General features: G+C 50.8%; 2 protein-coding genes and 1 long non-coding RNA gene across 3 annotated transcripts in view; 2 read left to right on the top strand and 1 right to left on the bottom strand.

The window, feature by feature from the left end:
- The window catches only part of gpr171 (G protein-coupled receptor 171), an 11270-nt gene extending 4707 nt beyond the window's left edge, over positions 1-6563 (top strand). Inside the window, exons 2-5 of the mRNA XM_030107773.1 lie at positions 2762-2943; positions 4009-4221; positions 4367-4495; positions 5496-6563. Of these exons, the coding sequence (XP_029963633.1) occupies positions 2776-2943; positions 4009-4221; positions 4367-4495; positions 5496-6062 (1077 nt within the window). The 5' untranslated portion in view covers positions 2762-2775 and the 3' untranslated portion in view covers positions 6063-6563. The remainder of the gene's footprint in view (positions 1-2761; positions 2944-4008; positions 4222-4366; positions 4496-5495) is intronic.
- The window catches only part of LOC115400129 (uncharacterized), a 16497-nt gene extending 5248 nt beyond the window's left edge, over positions 1-11249 (bottom strand). The window contains exon 1 of the long non-coding RNA XR_003932768.1: positions 11152-11249. This is a non-coding gene — a long non-coding RNA (uncharacterized LOC115400129). The remainder of the gene's footprint in view (positions 1-11151) is intronic.
- Positions 8058-25385, top strand: timm50 (translocase of inner mitochondrial membrane 50 homolog (S. cerevisiae)). Its single transcript, XM_030107769.1, has 11 exons — positions 8058-8290; positions 9288-9447; positions 11322-11353; positions 12427-12448; positions 16942-17000; positions 18252-18371; positions 20755-20859; positions 21031-21129; positions 23580-23736; positions 23810-23916; positions 24275-25385. The coding sequence occupies exons 1-11, from the start codon at positions 8105-8107 to the stop codon at positions 24371-24373; spliced, it is 1146 nt and encodes a 381-aa protein (XP_029963629.1). The 5' UTR covers positions 8058-8104; the 3' UTR covers positions 24374-25385.

Here is a 25385-nt window from a genome sequence, read left to right as displayed (position 1 = left end):
GTTGTGTGGACGCCGGTGGACTGCAAGGTGCACATTGTTTTCCTTCATTTTATTTGCAGTGTTATTTGCTTATGCACAATCTAATCGTACTTTATATAGTTGCAGTGATATTTGTTTGCACAAAGACTTTTGCACCTTATTTGAACTGTAACTGTAACTTTAAAGGGGCTGTATCATGCTTTTCTAGCTAGTCCAAACCCTAGAAATGGCATTAACATGGTAATAGTTTATTTTTGGCGCTAACTTAAAGTAATTTTGTGTGAAATAAAAGATTTTCTGGGGCTAATTCTGAAACCCGGAAGAGAAAACGCTCTGTTTCACTGAAGATCCCGCCTCTCCCCCTGTGGACTTTGACTGACAGCGAACTTCAACCAATCGGAGCTTCAAAACAAATACGCTAGCTAGCTTTAGCTCTTTAGCTTTAGCTTCTCTACACACAAAGACACATGAAAACGTCTTTTCCTGTTAGAAACTCACCAAGCGCAGACCCTTCAGACCCTTCAGACCCTTCAGACTCCTGCTCTTGCTTGACTGTTGCTTTCAGACGATGGTCAAAGTTTATCTCCGTAATCGGAGATACCAAAAGCGGCAACGCTGATTGCCGAGGGCCTGCGGGAGGGGGGCTCAGGGGAGCCATCTTCTTCTTGTGACGTCAACATGGGAAACAGAGAGTTTTCACGGTGCGGGAGGGGCTGCCTCTCTGAGCAGCACCAACAGGAGGAAAGCTCAAACACACAGGCACGAAGGAAAAAACGCTTTGGTGGTGTTTTTGGTGAGAACATGACTATATAACAAGGTAAAAACATACAAAAAGTGAATTTTGCATGATACAGCCCCTTAAAAGACATACTGGAAGATCCTCAGAACCAATCAGAATTGCATGGTTCCAAATCGTAATTGGGTAGTCGTAATGCCAATCGATGTGGGAACGCGTTTGCGTGATGACATATCATGTCGAGTCGCCGCCTCTGTGCACGTTCTGGTTTCGAGCCGCGCATGCGGAGAGCATTGTTTAGGAAGTGACATGCAGTGGAAGCGATCAAAGCACCTCATTCAGAAGCAGCTTGCTCCTCCCACGAACACCTCCGAAGATGGCCAGCCACAAAAAAAGAACATTGTTTGAGACGGCAGAGGATAGAAGAAAGGCCATAGAAAAGAAGAGCAACACGCTTGTTTTACTGGGCGATTCCTTTACGAGGCGTCGGACATTCAAAGCACAAAAGGGATTTAGGACTGATCACGACGTGGGGAAGTTTCTGCTGGACTTTACGGATCGTATTCTTATGGATGATTGGAAGAAGAGTCCGACATGATTACAAATTCTACAATTTCATTTAGCAGATGCTTTTGTCCAAAGCAACATACAACAGTGGGGGCATTTCAGCGTTCAGTGTCTTCCCCAAGGACGCTTCAACACGCAGACAGGGGGAGACAAGAATTGAACTCACAACCTCCCGATTGTGGGACGACTGCTCTCCCCGCTGAACCACAGCCGCCCCAACAAAGTGCTTTAATCCTATGCGGAAAGACGATGCTCCAGCCACGCGGGTGTAAACAAACTGACATGCGGCACAGAGTCTAATTAACTTATTAAAGTAGAGGCTGGTTTTTGTCACCATATGAGCAGTAACAGCTGAGGAGATTTACCTGTCCTGGACAGAATGAAATGTTGAGGATAAATATTAGAATGAAGCAGAGGAAGACTGTTGGCCATAAATTTTATTTTCAAAAAAACAGAAGTTGGTCACATATAATCAAGATAAAACAAAACAAGCGGTTCATCTCAGCACACATGGACTTGATTTCACCATTCATACGTTCACAACGGACACACTGCTCATTCTCCACCATGTGGTTCTGTTGTGGAGCTTGATACACATTAGGTGTGTGAGGTTCAGGTGTAGCAGATGCAGTAACTGCCGTCACAATCTCCTGTGTCCTTTTTCTCCGTTGGGATCTTTGATAATCCGCAGCTTTCACCTCCGTGTGACGAGATGTAACGACAGGTTCAGTCTGGATGAGTTTCATTCACTTCATCAGCAGATCTCCTGAAAAACACACACGAACATTATGACTTTTAACATGAGGTCAGTTACAGTGTAATCTCAAAGTCAGTCTCCTCTGAGTGAGGACAATTATGATATAAATTCAAAAGTAATCTATAAGGAAGTGGAGGAAAGAGAGAGAGAGTGTTTGCTTTGCTACCACTGTCCTGAGCTAGCGTGGCTAACGCTAGCAACCAGCTAATACTGCTAACACCGCAACACGCTAGTAATATAACACAACTCACTGTAGCTGGCGTAAACAAACATTTCAGCGTCCCGGGGAGTCCACAATGCATTGTGGTTTTTTCCAGTTCAGTTCAGTTCAGTTTATTTTTGTTTTTGAAAAGTGTACAGTAAACATTATCCTTCAGAAAAAGGGAAAGATGCCTGTACCAGGTTGTAGCATACTGCTAATTTCTGTAGTGCCTTTGGCAGGTTGATGTATTAAAATAATAAACAGTGAAAAAAAAAAAAAATGAAATGAACAATGAATCATCAGTTTGTAACAGTAAAACAGTAAAACAGACAGTGACAGTGAGGCTGGTACATTTAAAATGGATAGCATTTCCACTGCTTACATCATCCTTTGGAGCCCTATAGTAATAATTTACAACAGGCTTCTTCTTAACTGCGTCACGTTTCATTCACAAGAGCTGAAAGTCCTGATGTCCGACAATCTCTGCCCCGCTGACCCTCGTCTCTCGCCGTGTTCTCAGAGGAACCCCTCCGGATGACTCCTCCCGGCAACACCAGCTCCTCAGGAGGAGCGGCGGAGCCGCAGTGCGTGGTCAACGACAAGATGGTCGCCTTCACCGTCTGCTACGTTCTGCTCTTCATGGTCGCCGTGCCGGGGAACCTGCTGTCGGCCTGGGCCTTCGTCCGCTGCCGCAGAACACAGGTAGGCGCCGCTCGGGACTCGCCCCAACACCTGCGGAATCCACACGTCACGGCCGGAGGCGGAACGTGAAGGAGAACACGAGGTGGAACGTGAGATTAAGAAGGTGGAACAGGAGATGTAATCTGTGAAAAAAAAAGGTAAAACATGAGATAAACAGTGAAAATACGAGATGAACATGTTGAACATGAGGTAGAACATGAGGTCAACAGCTGGACTGTGCGATCAAACAGCTGGAACGTGAGGTGGAACATGAAATAAACAGGTGGAACATTAGAGCAGCAGGTGGAACGTGAGGTAGTTGAGTTCTGATAACTTCATTTTCCTTTTGCAGCTTCTCAGAGTACATTTCCTTTCAAACATGTATTCAGTCCATAACATAGATATATGATCAAGAATGAAATCATCAATCTGTCGAGGAAACAGCGTAGCAGGACAGAGGGAGACGTGAGGACAGCGACATGAAAGCAGATGTTTCAAAGACAAAGTAAAGAAGGAAGTTAAGTTTATTTAAAAAGTGTTTTTCACAGATAAAATCACGTGACGTACAGAAACGAAGCGAAGACGTAAATGTCAGATTTCACTGGTGAGATATTCAGTGAAAAGCTTCTCTCAGTTAAAGAGTCTTCATACCCTTCTTGATGAAGCATTACAGGAAGAGACGAGCTGGTATCAGATGAGAAGTTGGAGAAACAGATCTCATCTCTTCCTCAGAATACGTTCCTCTGTCAGTGCTCTGTCACTGAGCGATTCAGAAACTCAGTCACTGTTCGACGAGTTGCTCTGAGTCTTTCTCTGTGGCCTGCTCGTCTCGGACTTCTCTTAAATGTTCCATTTGTCTTTCTTCTTGTTCCTGTGTTTCTCAAAGGAAAACACTAAAACAACCAACAGCGCCAACTCTTGGCCCAACATTAAAACTGCATCGTTTCCAGATTGTTATGTGAACGCAGAATTTTTTTTTAAATTTTGTTAATTTTGGTCCTGGTCCTGGTACGGGTCCTGCTCATGGTCCCGGTCCTGTGGCTGCTGGCGTTCTCTGAGGATCCTGGTCTTTCTCTGGTCCTGCAGCTGAAGCAGACCTGTGGCGTCTACCTGCTGAACCTGCTGCTGGCCGACCTGCTGCTGCTGCTCGCTCTTCCCTTCAAGATCCTGAAGGACGCCAGCGCCGCGCCGTGGAACCTCCTGGTGTTCCACTGCCAGGTCAGCGCCGTCATCATCTACATCAGCCTGTACGCCTCCATCGCCTTCCTCGCCCTCATCATCACCGACCGCTACCTGCAGGTACTCAACCAATCACAGCCAAGCACAGCAGGGGACATCTCAGGGTTCCAGTGATCGACTGATCGCAGGCGAGCTCTAGGCATCATTTCATGTTAACTTGCTGCAGCAACATGTTTTGGACGCCAACCCCTGTCTCCTGCTGCAGGACTGCGCTGCTCCGGTCTCCCTGAGGCTGCAGGAAGTGGGCTTCTCCTGGCTGCTGTCGCTGGTGGTCTGGCTACTGCTGCTCATCATCATGGTGCCCAACATGGCGCTGCCCACACAGCAGGTCCAGGTAACAGCAAGTATCAGCAGGTATCAGCAGGTATCAGCAGGTATCAGCAAGTATCAGCAGGTATCAGCAGGTATCAGCAGGTATCAGCAAGTATCAGCAGGTATCAGCAGGTATCAGCAAGTATCAGCAGGTATCAGCAGGTATCAGCAGGTATCAGCAGGTATCATTAAGTGTGGGCCCTACTGCTAATCTGACTGCATCTGAACACAGTCCACCTCATCATGTTGAATATCTTCATTTGATAATGCCTATGATGATGGAACAGTCCTTTCTGTGTCTCATGCTAGTTTGTGACACTATAATCACGTTCAAGTCTCTGAGTATCAAAGGCAGTGGAATTGATTCATCAGGTCATGGAAAATGGTGACAGGAACCTCTGTTGTCTCTCATTCTGAAAGCTGATTTGATGTGTTGATCCTGGTAGTGGATAGTGTTGTACTGGCTCTGGTGACGGAGACTGTTGTACTGACCCTGGTACTTTACTTACTCTGGTAATGGAGATTGTTGTGGTGACTCTGGTAATGGAGAATGCTTTATTGACTCTGGTAATGGAGACTATTGTCCTGGCAACGGAGACTGTTTTGCTGACTCTGATTATGGATACTGTTGTACTGACTCTGGTAATGCATACTTCTTTATTGACTCTAGTAATGGATACTGTACTCTGGTAATGGAGACTGCTTTTCTGACTGTTGTAATGACTGGTAATGGAGGCTGGTTTACGGGCTCTGGTAATGGAGGCTTATTTACTGACTCCGATAATGGAGACTGCTGTACTGACTCTGGTAATGGAGACTGTCGAACTGACTCTGGTAATGGAGATTGCAGTACTGACTCTGGTAATGGAGACTGCTTTTCTGACTCTCTTAATAGAAACTGTTGTAGTAACTCAGGTAATGGAGGCTGATTTACTGACTCTGGTAATGGAAACTGTCGGACTGACTCTGGTAATGGTGAGTGCTGTACTGACTCTGGTAATGGAGTTGTTGTGTGATTGCAGGTTCAGCCGTACCTCCAATGCTCGTCTCTGAAGAAGGACCTGGGCGTCCACTGGCACGCGCTGACCGTCTTCCTCAACACGGCGCTGTTCCTCAACGCCTCGGCCGCTGTGCTGGTCTCCTGCTTCCTGGCCCTCCGGCGGTTCCTGCGCGGTGGCGGCGGTCCCGAGCGGCAGCTCCGGGCCAAGCGGGCGGTGCTCAGCATGACGGCGATGGCGGCGGCGTTCGTCCTCAGCTTCGTGCCATACCACGCCGTGCGGACGCCGTACACGCTGGCGCAGACCAAGCTGATCACGGACTGCCAGACCACCCGGCGCCTGTTCCTGGGGAAGGAGGCCACGCTGCTGCTCAGCGCGCTGCACCTCTGCTGCGACCCGCTGCTCTGCTTCTACCTGAGCGCCCCCTACAGGAGGGCAGTGAGGAGCCTGCTCCCCGGGGGCAGAATGGGGGAGGAGGGGGGTGAGCAGGAGCAGGAGGAGCGGGAGCAGGAGGAGAACACGGTGACCATGTCAGGACCTTCTGCACTGCAAGTGACTGAAGAGTTTCAACAAGTTCAGCACAGAACCTGAAGGAAGACTGAGGCTCTGTTTACACCACAACGATTTCAAATGAAAACACAAAGCTTTTGTTGCATTTTAGGTGCTTGTTTACATGACAGCGGCGCTGGAGCCACTGAAAACTCAACAGTTTGGAAATGGCTCTCGTAGTGCAACTTTATGCAAAGGCTCAGACTCCATCGTGGTGAAAACGGGTGAAGAGGACATTTTCTGGAAACGGTCAGGCTCAGGTTGATGGCACAAGTGCTGATCTGGTTCTGCTGGTTCTTCTAGTCCTGATTCTGGTCCTGATTCTGTGCTCCATGGCCGGGGTAAATGCTCAATAGATGTAATGTTTTCCTCCAGAGTGTCGTGACTCCCAGTCCAGATCCTTCTGGTTCTGGTCCTGGTCCATACTCTCCTTGTCCTGGTGCCAGTCCAGATCCTCCTGGACTTGATAGTTCTAGAGTTTACAGTCACCGTTAATAACAATCCAACTTGGTGTCGTTTCCAAATGAAGGTCGGTTCTCCATCCATTGTTAGTGTTTAGAGTGTATGGTTCTCTGCAGAGTGTGTGTGTGTGTGTGTGTGTGTGTGTGTGTGTGTGTGTGTGTGTGTGTGTGTCTGTTTTTTCATTATTTATCTCATTAGCTGTGCTGACCTCCTCCTGACCTCTTCCTGCTCGACAGTCTGTTCTCCCAGAAAACAACTCAGGTTTTGCATTTCCATTTGAACTAATTGTTGCTTAAATTTTTTTAAGACTAATTTTTATTATTTGAATTCCATGTTTCAGATGGGGTTTCCAGTTTTTGTTTTGTTTTGTTGTCTACGTGAACCTGTGTCTGGAACTCCCCACAACATTCCCAAACACCTTCATCTGTACAGCAGCATAACACCGACCTCACAAAGACAGAGACTCACAGAAAACTGCATTAAAACCATCGAAATGAAACAAGACATTGAAAACAAACGAAAAACAGGCAGGTGATGTGGGACAATAAAGAACTCCGGATTTTAAAATGAAGTTAAGGCATTCTGCTTAGTGTGCTCTCTGCTTTTTCCATGTTGGTATTTTGTCGTCCCAGATCACAGAGTAGACCTCTTCTGATGTCCTCCGAGGTCTGGATCACTGAGTAGACCTCTTCTGGGGACCTGAGGTGATCTGAGGTGCGATTGAAGCTCCACCCTCTTCGTGTTGGTGGGGGTACAGCTCCACCCTCAGCGTTCTGGATCATCTGCTCTCTGACCGGTTTCTCACTCAAACCTGTAAACTCGCCATTTTAATAACTGAACTGCTGTGCGTTTCGGTCAGAAATCCTTGAATTTGTTCATGATCTCTCAGCTGATCCTGTTTTAGCCTTAAAACAGTTGTTGAAAATCAAAGAAAGTTTGTTTAGATTGAAAGCTGAAATCATTGATGTAGAGAAACACAGCATGTTTTCATGTAACAGTGACACTCTGGACACGACAAGTCAATAATTTAACAGAAATAACAGACTGCCCAAACGTTCATGTCCTGTTTGTCATATGGAGGAGAAACTGTCACGAGCAGAACTGCAGCTCCACCTACTGGTCCAGGCCTGCAGTAACACTGACAATAAGCAGATCTGCTCAGAGTTCACAGGAGGTCCTGGTTCTTAGTTTCTGAATGATGAAGCCAATTTAAAGCTTATTCTTGTGGTTATTGTCTAATCAGTTGATCAAACATGTCTCATCACATATTTTTAAAACAGGTAAGTATTTAGATTCCTGCAGTAAAATTACTTGAGGAAACAAGCCGAGAACCAGTTCCTCCAGCCTCACTTCACTTGGGGCATTTTTCCCTCAACCATCATGGCTGAAGGCATTTTGCCCTCAACCATCATGGCGGTTTTGTGTAACCGAAGGTCAGACTCATTGCAGCCTCTCATTGGATAAAACACTCAGTGCCCCGCCCCCTAACTCTCCACATGACCTCTCGTCGCTCTGATTGGATGACGTCCCTGCCACTCCAACGCTGCGGGCCAATCAGACCCTTTTGTCCTTATGCCCCGCGTCGCTCGCGCTCGCCGGCAGCTCGAGCTCCTCAGAGCAAGATGTCGGCCTCGTCGGTGTTCCCCATGTGTGTGCGGGCCAGTCGAGGCCTCACCCGGGGTCTGAGCCGGAACCTCCCGCCGGCGGTGGACCTCCTCCGGACCCTGTCCACGGAGAAGCCGCCCACCGGAGCGACGGGCGGTGCCACGGGCGGACTAGCTCAGGCGATCCTGCAGCAGCAGAGCCAGGTGAGGAGCGCTCGTTTTATGACCCAGGAGCGAGCGGACGCGGGCGGGGAGATTCCGCGAACATGCTAGTATAGGAGCTCCGCTCAGCCGGGCTGTCCGCGTGATGGAAACACAGCGACTCTTATGACATTTGCAACCTGATGTCAAACTGCTAGCTAACAGCCTATAAATTCGCCCTCCAGGCCGATGTATGCGTGGTTTTGGTTTTTTTTTATCCGTGTCTTCCTGCTCGTGCGGTTTGTCACAGTCGTGCCAGCTGTGTTTCTCTTGTGCTTCACGTGTACCTGAATGAATGGAGCTGACATTACAGAGCTAACTTGTTAGCCGGCTAGCGTTAGCCTGCGTTTTGCTGTGGTCTCCCCGTTAACTCACCCACGTGACTTTAACCCGGGTCAAATCATGTCAGTAGACCTCTAAATGGTCCCACTGACCCCGGTCAGATCATGTTAGGAGGCCTTTTAAACATCCCACTCACACGTGTTTTCATACCTGACAGGCTAATCTGGGTTAGTTTGTTTTAATCACCGGCGTGATCCGGGCTACGCACACACACACACACACACACAAACACACGCGCGCGCTGCTTATCTGCTGGGGTCCTCGGATAAAGTCAAGGTTTGTTTGGTTTGAAGGTCAGAACAAACCCCGCCCCTAATCTCCGCCCTTCCTGATGGGGTTCTTGGTTGTGGATTTGGGTCGTGTTCCTGGTTCGGACCTAGGTTAGGTTCTTGGTCAGGTTTTCGGTCTGATCGTGGCCTTCGGGGCCCTCCTGATGGAAGATATCTTAATGTGAGCTGGATGTTGGTGCAGTGGTTAGTGTGCCTCCCTCACAGCCAGTGGACCCCGTTCTGATCCTCTGTTTAGAATGCTCTGCATGTTGTCCAGGTACCGGCTGTCTCTTGCAGGAGTCGAGGCTCTGACAGAACATTTACCCATGCACTTTTGTGTGTGTGTGTGTGTGTGTGTGTGTGTGCGTGTGTGTGTGTGCGCGCGTCAGGGTCAGCCTCCCCCGTCTGATGGAGGCCAGAGGGAGAAGGAGGGGGAGCAGGGGGAGGACAAGAAGCAGAAGGAGAACACCGCCTACGCCAAGAAGATGGTTCTGCGATTGGCGGGCATCATGGGGCTGGGAGGAGCGGTCGGCATCGTCTATATATTTGGTGAGTGTGGAAGATGCTCTATCGCCTGGATGTTAGTTTTCTGGTCATTGACCCCTGAGCCGTGTCTTCATCTGGAGTCTTTGTCTTCTTCGAACGAGCTGATCTGACAGTGCAGTCAGCTGTTGCGTCTTGGTGCGCCGGTTTGAGCTCGGGCCTTAAAGAATCCATCTCCACGACAGATTTCCATCAGTTGGAGAAAATATTTTAAAAAAACAAAACAACCGGTGGGTTTGGAGGAAGTGGAGACCGGCAGACGCCTTCCTTCAGAGCAGGTTTCCGGTCTGAGCTCAGATTGTCCAAACTGCCCCAGATGTGGATTCAACAGTATTCTAATGACAAACAGTCACTGACAGACTGACAAACTGCTTTCTGAAGGCTGTTGGTTTCAGTCCTAAAAAGCAAAAGAAGTAAAAGTGTCATAGAAAGATCTGCCAAACACAGGCACTGCGGCTGGCTGTTGGCCTTTTTTTAAATGTACATAAAGATTACAGCGACAAAAGCAGTTTGTTTCCACGGTTCCTGAGCTGCTGGTTCTTCTTTCATGTTCAAGAGGTTTCTGGAAGTGATCAATGAATGAGCTCAGTATTTACTTCTAATTTCCTTCAATTGCTTTAAACCAGCAAATGCAGGTTCTAGGATCAGTGTTTCCCCTGTTCTCCGGAGCATTGGTCCGTTTACCGCCATCAGAAGTCTGATTCTTCTGTCTGTGGAGAAACAGCTGCTCCTATTCATGGGCTGCACTCTTTCCTGCCTCCTTTAGCCCCCAGTAGATCAGTGGAACTGTCAAAGACTAACTTCACCGTCTCTCGTTGGTGGTGAGCTAAATACGTTACGTCTGCAGTGAACACAGAAACGATGATCTGAACAGAAGTGACTCAGGAGGATCGGTCCCAAACATTATCGCTTAAAATCCACCGGAATACAGGAAATCGGTGTAAATGCTGAACTTTTCTGGGAGGAGGACCTCCGAACCCCCAGCCTTCAGTCGTCTCTGAGGAGTCCTTTGGATTTTATGGGAAACAGAATCTTTGACGTATTTCACTGTTTCAAAGCTGAAATGTGAAGGAAACGTGCAGCAGAATGAAGATCTGCAGCTATTTCAATGGGAAAAACACTTTTTTTCTTTCACCCCTGGAGTAGTAACAAAGAGAGATTTCAGCATTTTATTCTGAAAGTGTACATTATAATTTCCTACCGTGCATCAAGGTTTACTTTGGTAAATTCAGTCAACATTGTGAATTAAAAAAACTGTGAAACACCTCAAGTTATAAGGCAACAGGTGTGAGCGGCAGCAGAGGAGCAGCTGAGAAAAAAACGACTTTTACTGTAGAATATCCACTTCAAAATAAAGCTCCTGCAGCAAAGTCAACCCTGCTGCTCGTCTAAAGAGCCGACTGTGAGCTGACCGGGATTATTTTAAAGCATCATAACAGTTGATGAGCAGCGAATTAGTTTAACAAGGCAGTCATCGACGCCATATTACCCCCCCCCCCCCACACACACACACCCTCTCTCTGTCTCTCTCTCCCCCCCCCCCTCTCTCTGTCTCTCTCTCTCTCTCATGAGTCTACTAACGGTGGAGACAGCAGTTAAAAATGAAAAAAAAAAACTAAATTTGAAGCAGCAGCGACTACAATTTAGGGATGGTGACCTGGTGGTGCTAACGGCATGTCGAGGAAACACTGGGGTGGAGAGTGAAAACACTGCTCTATAATCCGGATGCAAGAGGAGGAAGATGCTCTATAATCTGATGTCAGAGGAGGAAGATGCTCTATAATCTGATGTCAGAGGAGGAAGATGCTCTATAATCTGGATCTTGGTTGGAATTAGAATGATGCTGTTTATTATTATTTGATACATTTGTCATTTTTCAGGTACGAACTCGGTGGATGAACAAGGAAACCAGGTGAGATAGAGACACACACACACACACACACACACACACACACACACACACACACACACACACACACACACACACACAGTGTAATGATGGAAGGAAGGCTGTTTCCTCATCCTGTCCCAGCAGGGGGCAGCAGACTCCTCTCAGGCCTCCTGGGTGGGGGCTGCGAGGTGGTGTGGGGGTCTCACAGGGGGGTGTAGATGAGTTGTGTGTGTGTGTGTGGGGGGGGGGGGGGGGGGGGGGTGTTGAAATGGCGATGCGAGAAGCTCTCACACCTTGTAAACCCTGCAGCTCGTATCCTGTCTAGACTGGCTCACTTCAAAGGTCCCTGACCCCCCTCCTGCCCCCTGAACCCCCCTCCTGCCCCCTGAACCCCCCCTCCTGCCCCTTGATCCCCCTCCTGACCCCCTCCCCCTCCTCTTAGACCCCCATGGATTACACCCACCATGGATCCTTTAACACCCATCAGATGAGGAACTCTCCCTCTTCTCTGTTGTTCTGAAACATTCTGTCAGGGAGGGCCCGTTTCCACGGCAACCATTTCTGGTGAAACCACCGAACTTGCCTTGTGTTTTTCGGTGTCTGTCTGTGCGATAAACGGAGCTCGGAGCCTCTGGAAACAGACGTTTCTTGAGCGCTGGCAGAGCATGCAGCCTGAGCTTGTTTGTCCACTGACAGTGGTCAACAGGCAGCCCCCACTAGTGGCCCGGCGGGGGAACTGCACCGCTCCCAGCGGCACTTCTCTGGAACAACATGAGGAGTTTTCATTTGACGGGTTGTCATGGAGACGGGGCCCTTTGCTCTGGAGTGTGTGTGATGACAGGAAGATGTAGTAGCTGAACTGGCATGCTGCAGGTCATTTGAAGATCATAGATTCTGCTGTCAGAAGGTTTCCTCCTGCAAGTTCTGCTTAAAGATCTGCTCTCAGAGGCAGACGAGAGGCGGCGGCTGGCTGCACTGCAGCCCCTGGCCAGCAGATGGAGCTGTTCAACCAGCTGTGGTGTGTCGGTGCCTCCGTGAGCCTGGAGGACTGAAGGTTCCCTGTTCTGAACTGCTCTTCTCTCTCTGCTCCTCAGATTCCAGACGAGTTCGACAGAGGTGAGTGGAGCCGGACGGGTCCTGCTGGTTCTCCCGCCTCTGGTCCTGTGTGTGTGTGTGTGTGTGTGTGTGTGTGTGTGTGTGTGTGTGTGTGTGTGTGTGTGTGTGTGTGTGTGTGTGTGTGTGTGTGTGTGTGTGTGTGTGTGTGTGTGTGTGTGTGTGTGTGTGTGTGTCCAGATGAGTCCTTTTTCACTGGACACATGTTTTTATTGACATGGTGCCAGTGATGTGACTGAATGATTGATCACTGCAGAGGCCTCAGTGGCACTGCCGACCAGTGTGTGTGTGTTTGTGCGTTTGTGTGTTCTTGTAGATACCCAAAAGTAAGGACCAAAATTTGTTTTTCACCAACAGAGTGAGGACATTTTTGCCAGTCCTCACTTTTCGACAGAGCTTTTTTGACCTTTTTGAGGGTTCAGACTTGGTTTTTGATTTAGGGTTACACTTGGGTTTAGGTGAGGTTTAGGGCACAGGTTAGGGTTAGGCATTTATTTTTGATGGTTAGGGTAAGGGGCTAGGAAATGCATTATGTCAATGAGAGTCCTCACAACGATAGAAGTACAAGGGTTAGGGTTTCTGTTGGTTCCTCAGTGTCCCTGGTCTGGACTCCGTCCTCTCTCTGATGCTCTCTGTCTGAAACACTCCCAGAGGTCCACTCAGTCTGTCTGTAACTTTATGACCTCCACCTGCTCCTCCTCTGCCCCATCTGTCCCCTCCTCCTCCTCCTCCTCTTCCTCCTCCTGCTCCTCCTCCTCCTCCTCTTCTTCCTGGGCGTGACGATTGATTTATTGATTAATAGATCAGTTCTATCAGCAGGCGATCAAACCTCGTTTAGCGGGGGAGACTCGGCGCGCCGCATCGACCCGAACACACACACACACACACACACACACACACACACACACACACACACACACACACACACACACACACAGTCCTCGGTGGTTTTGGCTCCTTTCAGGGATCCCATCAGGGATCCACCTCTCTGTGCTCCTCTTCATTTCACACTCTTTCATTTGTGTGTGTGTGTGTGTGTGTGTGTGTGGTGTGTGTTGTGTGTGGGGGGGGGGGGGGGGGGGGGTTCTGGTTGCTATGGTAACCGACGCTCCTCTCATGCTGCCGCTCGGCTCACACACAGCGTCTGTATCCAGACCCGTCCCAGAGGAGGAGGAGGCGGCCTTCATCACCCTCCCCTCCCGGAGGCGTGGCGAGCCTTCACTCTGGTCCCTAAGCTCATCAGGGAGGGTGGTCAAACCTTGGTCCCTCGGGTCCCTCAGGTCCTGATTGGCCCTCTTTACTCTGCAGGGGACTGATGGGAAATATTCAGACGGCGCTCTGAGAGCAGAACCATTTACACACCAGAAGGGCCTCATTTAACCTCGTTTAACAGCTGTGTGTGTGTGTGTGTGTGTGTGTGTGTGTGTGTGTGTGTGCATTCCGGGTGATCGCCAAAGTTCTCCAAGCCCCGCCCCCTTCAAGTCTGAACTCGGCGCTGTGGGTCCTGTAGTTCAGGGGGCAGCGGATGATAGATACTTTATTAATCTCGAAGGAAGTTGTGCAGTAGTGGTCTGCTGACATTCATAAACCCAGAAATAAAAATAAAGTTAAAAAATACAATTAATAAGACAAATAGCAACTGCCATAATAAATAAATAAATAAATAAATAAATCCAACATTAAAAAGTCAAGTGCTACTCCATCAGGTGCTATGAAGTCAAAGTTAAAGTTCAGCACTGAAAAGCAAAGTTGCGGACCAGCATCAGACTCTCCTGCTCCTCCCTGAAGGCGCTGCGTTGCACAGCCTGATGGCACCAGGGACTAGAGAGTTCTTCAGTCTTTCGGTGGAGCAGCACAGTGAAGGGTACCTGGAGCTGGAGCTCCTTTGCCCGGAGACCACAGGGTTCAGGGGGCGGCTCTGATTGGACGGGATCGCCCTGATCTTAGAGAGCGTCCTCTGCTCCACCACCTCTTCCACAGAGTCCAGGCCGAGTCCAGCCACAGAGCCAGCTTTCCTTATGAGCCTGTTCAGCATTAGGGTGTCCCTTTCCTTGGCGTTGCCCCCCCCCCCCAGCACACAACAGCATCAAAAAGAACACTGGATACAATAGACTGATAGAACATGTACAGTAGCTTAGAACAGACTCTAAAGGACGCCAGCCTTCTGAAGAAATACATCCTGCTCTGCGCCTTCTCGTACGCAGCGTCCATGTTTGCTGCCCAGCTCAGACTGTGGTCCAGCTGCAGCCCCAGAAGGAGACCACCTCCACCTCAGATCCACCGATGTTGATGGGCTGTAGAGCAGGGGGCGCCCGGCGGGAATCCAGCCCCAGCTCCTTTGTTTTCAGCTGGAGCTTGCTGCCCTGGGACCACTCCACAGAGTCCTTCACCAGGCCCTTGTACTCCCCTCCTCACCCTCCCGAACTCACGCCGCAGTAGCAGTGTCATCAGAGAGCGTCTGCATGCGGCAGGAATCTGAGTTATACTGGAAGTCAGAGGTGTGAAGAGTGAAGAGGAGGGGCGACAGCACTGTGCCTTGAGGTGCTCCAATGCTGCAGGTCAGTGTTGAGGACCTGCAGCCCCCCCCATTCGGACAAACTGTGGTCTGTTAGTCAGATAATCTGAAATCCAGGTCAGGAGGTGGGGGTCCACAGCCAGGAGAAGGCTGGCATGGATGGTATTAAAAGCACTGGAGAAGTGGAAGAATAGCATCCTCACCATGCACCTCCAACATCCAGGTATGTGAGGCTCGGTGAAGGAGGTAGAGGACGGCGTCCTCCACTCCACCTTCTTCTGATAAGCGAACTGGAGGGGGTCCAGTCCTCCCAGCACTTGAGGGTGTACAGTCCGCAGGACCAGTCGCTCCGGTGTCTTCATAACATGCGATGTGAGTGTGACCAGCCTGGAGTCGCTCGGCTCCCGCGGATGATTCTTCTTGGGAAGTGGAACGATGCAGGAGGTTTTCCACACAGAAGGAACTCTCCCCTGCCGCAGGCTCCGGTTGTAGACCTGCTGTAGAGGTTCCCCCAACTCAGCCGCACAGGTCCTCGAGAGCCTCGGGCAGACCTGGTCCGGCCCGGGGCCTTCCTTGGACCGAGACGTCGCAGCTCAGCTGTCCCCTGGTCCGTAGTGATGAAAGTTGAGGTGGGAGTGTTGGAGAGCGAGGGTGAGAGAGATGCACATAGAGGAGAAGCAGGGTGGTGATCAGGGTGGCAGGAGGAGGGCTGTAGGGGGACTGAAGCGGTGTTCAGCTCCGCAGCTCTCTGTATGTCCCAGCAGCCAGCCTTGTTCTTACTGCTGCAGAACGTAATGGGTTCATACCGTTCCAGACGGTCGTTTTCACTCAGCTTCCCCTCAAGCTTCTTGCTGTAAGCCTCCTTCAGGCAGGCTTTCACTTCCCTCTGCACCTCCTTCATCCTCTCAGTAACAGCCTCTTCTTTGTGTTTAGAATTGTCTTCTCTTCAGATGTTATCCTCGGCTTGTTGTTGGCAAAGCACTTCAGTCTTCACAGGCACCACCAGCTCCTCACAGAATTTAAGATAGTCAGTCAGGCTCCCCACTGCCCCCTCCCGGTCCTCACCAGGTCCTCACCAGGTCCTCACCAGGTCCTCACCAGGTCCTCACCATGTGACTCCACCAGAACACTCCAGTCTGTGGCGGCAAAGCGGTCCGTCAGTGCGTCCTCTGTCTCAGGACCACCTGCGGACCGGCCTGGTGTTCACGGTCTGCCTCTATAAGGGGAGTATAAATGGGCTGCAGGTGGACAAGGTTGACTTGAGTTTGCGCAGTGGGTCGTGCTCCTTTACCGGGTCAGCGGTTCGATGCCCCTTCAGAGAGAGAGCAGCTGGAGATGCCATGAGGCGGCAGAGCGCCGGGCGGGACGTGGGCCACACCGCCGAGCCCCGTTCACCGGTTTGCGTTGGCGTTTTTGGTTCCCACTTCAGTCGTTTCCTGTCGGCTCGCTGCCACCTCCGCCCGCTCACAGCCCCGCAGCGGGACTGACGGTTCGATCCCCTCCAGACCAGTCTGGAGATGTTCGTCCCAGAATCACTCAGGACGCGTTTTCGCGGGAAAACCGGCTGGATGGAGCGAAGGAGGAGGAGGAGGACAGAATGTGATGAAGATCAAACCAAGGCTGCCGTTCCGCCGGACCTGCCGCCAAACATCCGTCACCGATCTGTTCCTGAGAAAACTCCACATGGATGTTTGAAGGTGGAGCGGCGGGGCCAGTTTTGCTGTCCTCCTCTTCCTCCTCCTCCTCCTCCTCCTCTCCTCCTCCTCCTCTTCCTCCTGCATGTCTTCACAGCAGCTGGCAGATGGCCTCTCCTGCTTCAGCTCGCTGCTCTGAACTCTGGGGGATTGAGTCCCGTGGGACGAGAGGGAGCTACACTGTTTACACACACACACACACACACACACACACACACCCACACACACACCCCCCAGAACGAGTCAATAACAACATATATTTTCTCTCTGCCCCCCCCCCCCCCCAGACCCTCCAGTCGTCCAGCAGTTGAAGCGGACCTACAAATACTTTAAAGACTACAGACAGGTGCGTCTCTCTGAACGTCCAGGTGTGATCAGAGCCTCTTCTCAGGGTCACGGAGCTTCAAAACGCCAGGCGGTGGCGTGTAATGTCACCCCCGAATGGCAGGGGGCGATCATGCTCTGTGATCCCAGTCGACAAGCAGCATTTTGAAATAGCTGTTAGATTTTTACATTTTTAAATATTTTTTTTTTTAGATTTTATTTCAGTCATAGTATAATAATAAACAGAAAAGTACAAAGACACATGTATATGTGGTTTACATATTGTCAGACCGAAAAGGTTTCAGGCTGAAGCCGAAGCTTATTGAGCCCACCTTTACCTCACCGCCACACAGAGAAAAAAGAAACTTAGAAAAGTCGAACCAAACACAACAGTCAAGATGGAGCGTGACAGAGGGAGTCCATTTTTCCCCCCTTATTTTCCCCTTCGTTATTCTTTATCCTGTCCCTTTTTATTTATTTAATTTATTTTTTTCTTTATCTTTCCTTTCCTTCCCTTTCTTCCCTTTTTCTACTCTCTCTTCCCTTCTTCTTTTCCCTTTCCTTCACCTGTCCTCTCTTTTTTTAAATTCCAGTTTTCCTTCTTTTTCTTTGTCCTCGCCCTTTATGAGGCCGCTAAGAATGGTACTCACTAAATAACGAACAGAGACACATTACGAAACACAAGGCAGACAAAAATAATACAAAAAATAAATTAATTAATTGATGGATTGATAAAACAGAAGAACAAGGCTGAGGCCTGGGCGATACACCAGAAATGTACAGAAACTGAAATTTGGTGCTTCTGTGGCAGAATGACAGCGCCCCCTGAAGGCCTGGCAGGGAACTCCATCGCTCTGAGTCCTGTGTGGATGGAAACTTTTTCAGAACGCCGCGGACAAAACCGATGGTTTCGCCTCTGTAGATCTTGATAAACCTCATGAGATTTCCAAGAAATTGACCTCGTATGATGAAAAATAGATTCGTAATAAAGTTTGCACCAGCGTTCGTTGTGCTGTGGGCTTCCGTTTCCATGACGACACGGCTCGGTCCTTTTTTAAGAGCCGCCCTCGAGGTGGAACTTTTTAGAAACACACAGTTCCCACACTTCTGCCGTCGCCGTGGAAACGCGGAACTTTTCTGAGACGAGGTTCTAACTTTGTGTGTGTGTGTGTGTGTGTGTGTGTGTGTGTGTGTGTGTGTGTGTGTGTGTGTGTGTGTGTGTGTGTGTGTGTGTGTGTGTGTGTGTGTGTGTGTGTGTGTGTGTGTGTGTCAGATGATCATCGAGCCCACCAGCCCGAAGCTCCTCCCCGACCCTCTGAAGGAACCGTACTACCAGCCGCCGTACACGCTGGTCCTCGAGCTGACCGACGTGCTGCTGCACCCGGAGTGGTCGGTGAGTCCCGAGAAACACACACACACACACACACACACACACACAGGAATCCAGTTCCTGTGTGTTTAAACAAAAAGAATAAAATGAAGCACAGACATCCTTCAACAAACAGAGGAAGGAGACAGGTGGAGGTGTGCCTCAACACCTGTCCACACACACACACACACACACACACACACACACACACACACCTTCACCTGACAGGTGTGCGGCAGCTGTAACTTGACACCTGCCTCCTTTAACCTTACTTTCTTTGTCACACTCACTTTTGTGCTTCACTATCTCTTCAACTTCACACTGTTTACACACACACACATGCGCGCGCGCGCGCGCGCGCACACACACACACACACACACACACACACACACACACACACACACACACACACACACACACTCTTTATCTGCTTCAACTGTCAGGCTGTTGTGTAATTCCAGTCAGAGCTGCAGAAAAACAAAAGTTTTCACTGTCTGCTTCAGGCTGTACACACACACACACACACACACACACACACACACACACACACACACACACACACACACACACACACACACAGATTACACAGTAACGAACCGGGCTTTCAACATGGAGCAGGATAAAATAAGGAACTTGAATAAAGAGCAGTTTCACCTGAACGCCTCAGAGTGGAACCCTCCGTTAGGGCTGGGCGGTATAAACCGTATAAACCGTATGTGATATAAATCTGGCCCACGGTAGGGATTTTGGTCATACCGTCAAACTGCGATAGCACATTACGTCCTCTAGGTGGCAGAAATGCAACTTTTTTAGATGCCCGGTTCCCCGAAGAAGAAGTACACAACAACAGCGATGGCGGCGAGCGGAGAACAGACAGAGGAAGAGCTCCTGAAAAAGATTGGTGCAAATTGCTGCCAAATCAAGTTGCCGAGCCCTGATCTATAATCTGGACTTGGTTTGGATTCAAAGTAACTTGACTAAGGAACTTTCAGTTTTCGTTGACTTTGGCGGCGCCAGTGGACAACAGCGGTAGTGTTTTGCCTGAACGGTTAGATTAGTTATGTAGGACTCGATGTTTTGATCCCTCAGTAGATACCTATGGCACCGATGAGACACTGTGGCAGGCAAATGAGTGACAGCATCCTTTGGGTTGTCAAGTGGGCGCCCTCCTTCTTCAGTGTCACTGACAATCACCCTCATCAGCCGTCAGACATTTGGAGCCCCAGGTCAAGCCCTTCCTCCTGCTCCACAGCCACTGACTCCCCTTCCCAGCAGCCCTGGAGAGGTCCCTGACAGCCTGCCTGTGAGCCTTGCCCCGCACTCCCATCTCCCTAAGTAGCCCAGATGTTGAGGTGGCTACGAAGCCTCTGCAGCCTACTTCCACTGGGCGTACTTTCACACTCCAGCCTTGTTCTTTGGCGTCTGCTGCGAGATGGGAATACCTCAGCATCCTCCGCTCATAGGCCTCCTCCACTGCATTCTCCCAGGGTACAGTAAGCTCAATGATATAAGCGAGCTTCTGCGAGGATGACCACAGAACGAGGTCTGGACGCAGATTTGTGGACGCAATCTCTGCTGGAAAGCAAAGTTTTTTGCCCAGGTCTGCCAGCAACATCCAGTCCCGTGCCTTACCCAGCTGCCCGCTGTCAGCTGAGCTGGTGTTGCAGCTTGTTTGACCGTCCCGGACAAAGAATGTTGGCTGCCGGTGTGATGGTGGCTGAGGAAGGGCGTTCGTTCTTGTGCGTTGGTTTTCCAGCGCTGCTCCAAGACACCTTAGCACCTGATTGTGTCGCCAGGTGTACCGGCCTTGGCTTAGACTGGTCTTGCATCCCACTAAGATGTTCCCATGAGGCCTAGCGCGTGGCGTGGTAAAATGCTGCTCCTGGTGGCATGCTGTCGGACTGAACTCGCCTTCATTTGTTTCCACTGGCTGTGTGAAGGACGGATAGCGACGAGGTCATGAATCTAATGGTGGCTAAACAATGTTATATCGTGATGTGACGCATGCCGTAAAGCAGTCCGCACGTTTGGAGCTTTCTAGTGAGCAGGGCTCCTACCACCCTCCTCACAGCTGCTCAGTCCAAGTGAAGCAACACTGACGCCCTCAGGCTGACAGAGGGTCATTCAGCTGGCTGGAAGTCGATGTATCATCACAGAAGATATTCAAATGTTTTATTAAGGTTGAAAAGTTCCTTAGTGTCGCTTTAATCGTTATAAAACTACTTCCTGCTTTCACCATGTGCTATGGTAACCATCAGAAAACTGTTAGGCTGGAATTTATATCTCAGATTATACCGTGATATAATTTTAGGCCTTATCGCCTACTCTACGTTTGAAGTTCAACCTGTGTGTGTGTGTGTGTGTGTGTGTGTGTGTGTGTGTGTGTGTGTGTGTGTGTGTGTCCAGTTGTCAACAGGTTGGCGCTTTAAGAAGCGACCAGGTATCGACTACCTGTTCCAGCAGCTCGCTCCGCTCTATGAGATCGTCATCTTCACAGCAGAGACAGGCATGGTGAGACACACACACACACACACACACACACACACACACACACACACACACCATCTTCATTTTGCTCCTCATATCTGTCTGACAGTTGTGAATACTTCCGTGTCTGAGCTTGTGAAACTGTGTGTGTGTGTGTGTGTGTGTGTGTGTGTGTGTGTGTGTGTGTGTGTCCAGACGGCGTACCCTCTGATCGACAGCATCGACCCCCAGGGCTTCGTCATGTACCGTCTCTTCAGAGACGCCACGCGCTACATGGAGGGTCACCACGTCAAGGTACGGCTGTCGCCACGGAAGCGCACCTCCTCACACCTCCTCACACCTCCAGAACATCAGCGAACCGCTCAGTGGAACATCCGGGCTTCTCGCTGCGTTCTCTACCACGAACCAGGAAGTGAAGTGCGTGCGTGCGTGCGTGCGTGCGTGCATGCGTGCGTGCGTGCGTGTGTGTCCTCCTTGTTCTTCCTCATTAACCTTCTGCCTCTTCTGTCCACTCGTCCTCTTATCTGTCCTCCTCCTTCTGCTGTCCCACTCCAACTGTCACACCCCCCCCCCCATGTGTTATTGGGGACAGTCTGGATTGTGTGTGTGTGTGTGTGTGTGTGTGTGTGTGTGTGTGTGTGTGTGTGTGTGTGTGTAAGGAGCTGGTTAACCTACTTCCAGGCAGAAGACACACACACTCTGAACTGCGTCTCGCCTCGGAGCGACAGATGCCGGAGAGCGAGAGTCTCCGGAGAAAGTTGAGCTAATCCGTAATCCGTCCGCGCACGCACACACACACACACACACACACGCACACGCACGGCGACTGCTCGTTTGGCAGTTGAGCCGGTGAGGCCGCCGCTCGCCTCTTTCCGCCCCGCTGGAGGGAACCCGGCGGGACTCGAACCGTTAAAGTGTCACTCAGGAGGCTGGAGGGATTAACGGGGCTCCGCCGGAGAACAGGTCCAGACATGAATCTCATGATGCATTTAAGAAGCTTGAAGTAGAAACATTTTATCTTCGACTGTCGTTATTTCAGTATTGTTTTTTTGGAACGTCTTTGTGGGCGAAGTCATTTGTTTCAGTTATTTAAGGTGTTTTTTAAGAACATGTTTTACTTCTTTTCAAAGAGATATTAGTGATTTCAGTTTTTTTACAAAAGTATTTTCAGTGGCGTTTTTTCATTTCAGTATTTTTTAAAGTTTGTTATTTGAGTGTTTTGGAATTTTTTAAAAGAAATTAGTAGTTATTGAAGTTGTTCCCAGTCCCGTGTCTTTCTAAATGAACATCGTAATCCTGCGGTTGTTTCTTGTGAAGCACTTCAGTCTTTTCTCCTTCACTTTCTCCACATTCTCGTCCTCCTTCCTGTTTTCTGCCGGCAGACCAGAATCCTCCTGCTGCGTCAAAACAAACGTTTCTTTTGAAACCCTGCCGGGAGTCGCTGCCGCGCGGCCACACGTGGCTCCGGAGCCGCAGGTTGAGCACTCAGTCCGTCACGGACTGATGAGTTTTTATAAAATGGGGCGAGTTTGGGCTCATTGAGTCACAGCAAGGACTTGAAATGGTTTGAAGAGTTGATGGAACAGATTTTATTCCATATGATCCGCATGGAGACAGTCCTGCAGAGGAATTCAGACCCCGCTCTAAACCAGTGTGTGTGTGTGTGCGTGCGCGTGTGTCTGAGTGTGAGAGGACGGACAACACTGAGCTCTGTGGTTCTCTCTCTTTATGAGCTTTTGGAAGCAGCAGGAGCTTCATAGTTTTGATTGAATAAACTTCTTCATCACCGCGGTCAGAAAATAACTGGAGAGGCTTTTTATGTTCAGACCTCGTTTTCCTCCATCTGCCGAGCAGAACTCAGACTTAATGAAACGCAGCTGAGCGGACAGCCGCAGCAGCGACACTTCCTCTGTCCGGATTTCATGGTGACGGTTCGCGTTATAGAGCATCTTCCTCCTCTAACATGCAGATCATGGAGCGTCTTCCTCTCATGAGCTGCAGTGGAACTGTTCCACAACTCTCCACAGGTCAGTTGCCGACTGTTTTTCCGTGCGAAGCAGCAAACTGAGCAGCTCGGATTAGCGACGTGAGCAGAACGGGGCTCGTTAGCCGCTCGGCTCGCCGGCCCTCCTCGGCCATTGTTTCCTGGCCCGCGTCCTGCGGAGGATCCGCCGTCTTATTGTTTGGTCCGGGATTAACGCCGCTCCTCCAGACCTCTCCGGCCCGACGCTCCGTTTGAGCAGGACCCGGGAAATGAGGACACCAGACCAGCCAGCGCCGGCTCTGCTTCCTCTGGAGCCTCGTCCCAGTGGCCGCTCACCCCCACACCGACATGGAGACAGAGGACCGGCCTGCATCGCACGCACACACACACACACACACACACACACACACACACACACACACAGAGGGTGGGGGCTACCAGATGAGTCTGGTGATAGAGACGAGCAGCAGCGTCCCTCTCCATCTGTCCCTCACACACAGGGACCAGCTGGGGTGGCTGGAGAAAGTGTGTGTGTGTGTGCGTGCGTGTGTGTTTAGAGGATCATTACAACCATGAGGTTGTTTGAGCCGACCACGAAAAGGTCATCAGCCTCTGTTTCCACGGCGACGGTTCATTTATGAAGCGGTTTTTTGGTTTTCCGGTCTTGACTCGGCGTTGCTGTGTGACTGACGGCGTCCCGCCGGTCCCGGTCCCGGCCCCGGTCCCGGTCCCGGTCCCGGCTCTGGTTCTGTGTTCTCAGGACGTGTCGTGCCTGAACAGAGACAGCAGTAAGGTCATCCTGGTGGACTGCACGCGCGAGGCCTTCAGCCTGCAGCCCTTCAACGGCATGGCCCTGAAGAAGTGGGACGGCAACTCCGAGGACCGCACGCTCTACGACCTCGCCAACTTCCTCAAGAGTGAGTCGCACACCGCTCACACCCCCGCGGCGGCGGAGGGCGGAGTCTCACCGCTCGTCTTCCTCTCGCTCAGCCATCGCCCTGAGCGGCGTGGACGACGTCCGGTCCGTGTTGGAGAACTACGCGCTGGAGGACGACCCCATCGAGGCCTTCAAGCGCAGGCAGGCTCAGCTCGCTCAGGTAGGACCCGCTTCGCTGTCCGCCCCCGGGGGGCGCCGCAGCCCCGCCTGCTGGGCCTCAGCATTGGGTTGTTGTAGGGAGGAGCAGATCTCGGCTCGGTTCGGTACCGGTAGGAGTCCGTAAAGAGAGGAAGAACAATGTCTGCCATGCTGCTGCGCTACATGCTAAAGAGCTTCAGGCTCACACACCAGTCATGCTGCACTATAGCCTTCATGTGTTGTTTATTTTTGGGTGTTTAAGTTCAGCCTCAGTACCAGGAAGTAGCTAAAGGTTCGTACTGTTCCTTCAGAAAGTGTTTTGTGCTGACTGGAGCTTCACGCGTTGACCTGCTGACCTGCTGACCTGCCGCCCTCTCCAGGAGGAGGAGCAGCGTCTGACTGAGCTGTCGCAGCAGAAGAAGCAGGGACTCTCCCTCGGATCCATCGCATCGCGGTTCTGGCGCTCCAAGCAGCAGTGAGCCCCGCCCCCTCTCAACACTTCCACCAATCGCAGCCCAGCTCTCCGGGCGAGGGGCGGGGCCAGAGGACCCGGGGGTCTGGGTGGGCGGGGCCGCCGCGCCGAGGACATTGGATCGGCCGGCCGTCCACGCCGACGAGAGGGTTCGGCCTCCAGGCTCAGTGCGGAGGCGGGACTTCCTGTTGGGATGAATCTGAAGCTGCTGATTGGTCGGGCCGCACGCCTGTTGGCGGTCGGAGGCGGATCGGGGACCGTGGTCAGCAGGCGTCGGCCCGGAATGCCTGCTTTATTTTATTTTCTATTCCCGTGTGTGTCGGTGCGAGCTGACGGCTGCTGGACGCCGTCTGACCGCCGTCTCCTGTCCACATGTGAAGACGAGTGTGTGTAGTTTCTGTGTGTGTGTGTGTGTGTGTGTGTGGGGACCAGGAGGACCGATTCCACCGCTGAGCCCACCAGAGGGACGGAGCGGCGTCTTTCAGCTCTAATAAAGGATGAGTCTGTTTTCCATGTCCCTGTCTGCCGAGCGTCAGTCTGTCCAGAGAACCCGTTTCCACGCGTGGCGTCCCGCCATGGCGGTCCCGCCGTGGCGTCTTCACAGCCGCAGTAAGCCCACCACATCAGGAGGCGGCCACAGGGGGCGCCAGCCGAGGCTCCGCCCACCGGGTTTCTCTGAAGGCCTCTGCACCCGCAGCCCCGCTGCGTGATGCTGCCTCCGCCGTGCTTCACTGCCGGAGCCACGGAAACACCTGTCCAAGTTGTCATTATGGGATGTCGCAGAAATTTTCAACTGAAGTCACGTTTTATTTTGAAAAGAGCCTTCAACTGAAAATAAGTTTAACATGAAAATAAAAACAGTCAAACTTTCTGCTGAAGTCAAATTTTGTCTCTCTGGAAAAAACTAGTTTAGGAGACGCGGAGCTCATCCTGCTTCAGACGAGTCAAGAAACCAACTTCCTAAATGTTACCACAATAAAAGAGTTAGGAGTTAAAAGAATAAAAGCATGCTGAGCATC

Source organism: Salarias fasciatus, chromosome 14 (assembly GCF_902148845.1).
Source record: "Salarias fasciatus chromosome 14, fSalaFa1.1, whole genome shotgun sequence".
In the NCBI taxonomy this organism is placed as follows: Eukaryota; Metazoa; Chordata; class Actinopteri; order Blenniiformes; family Blenniidae; genus Salarias; species Salarias fasciatus.
The sequence above is the reverse complement of the archived record's forward strand: the minus strand, read 5'-3'. Positions and strand labels throughout refer to the sequence as shown.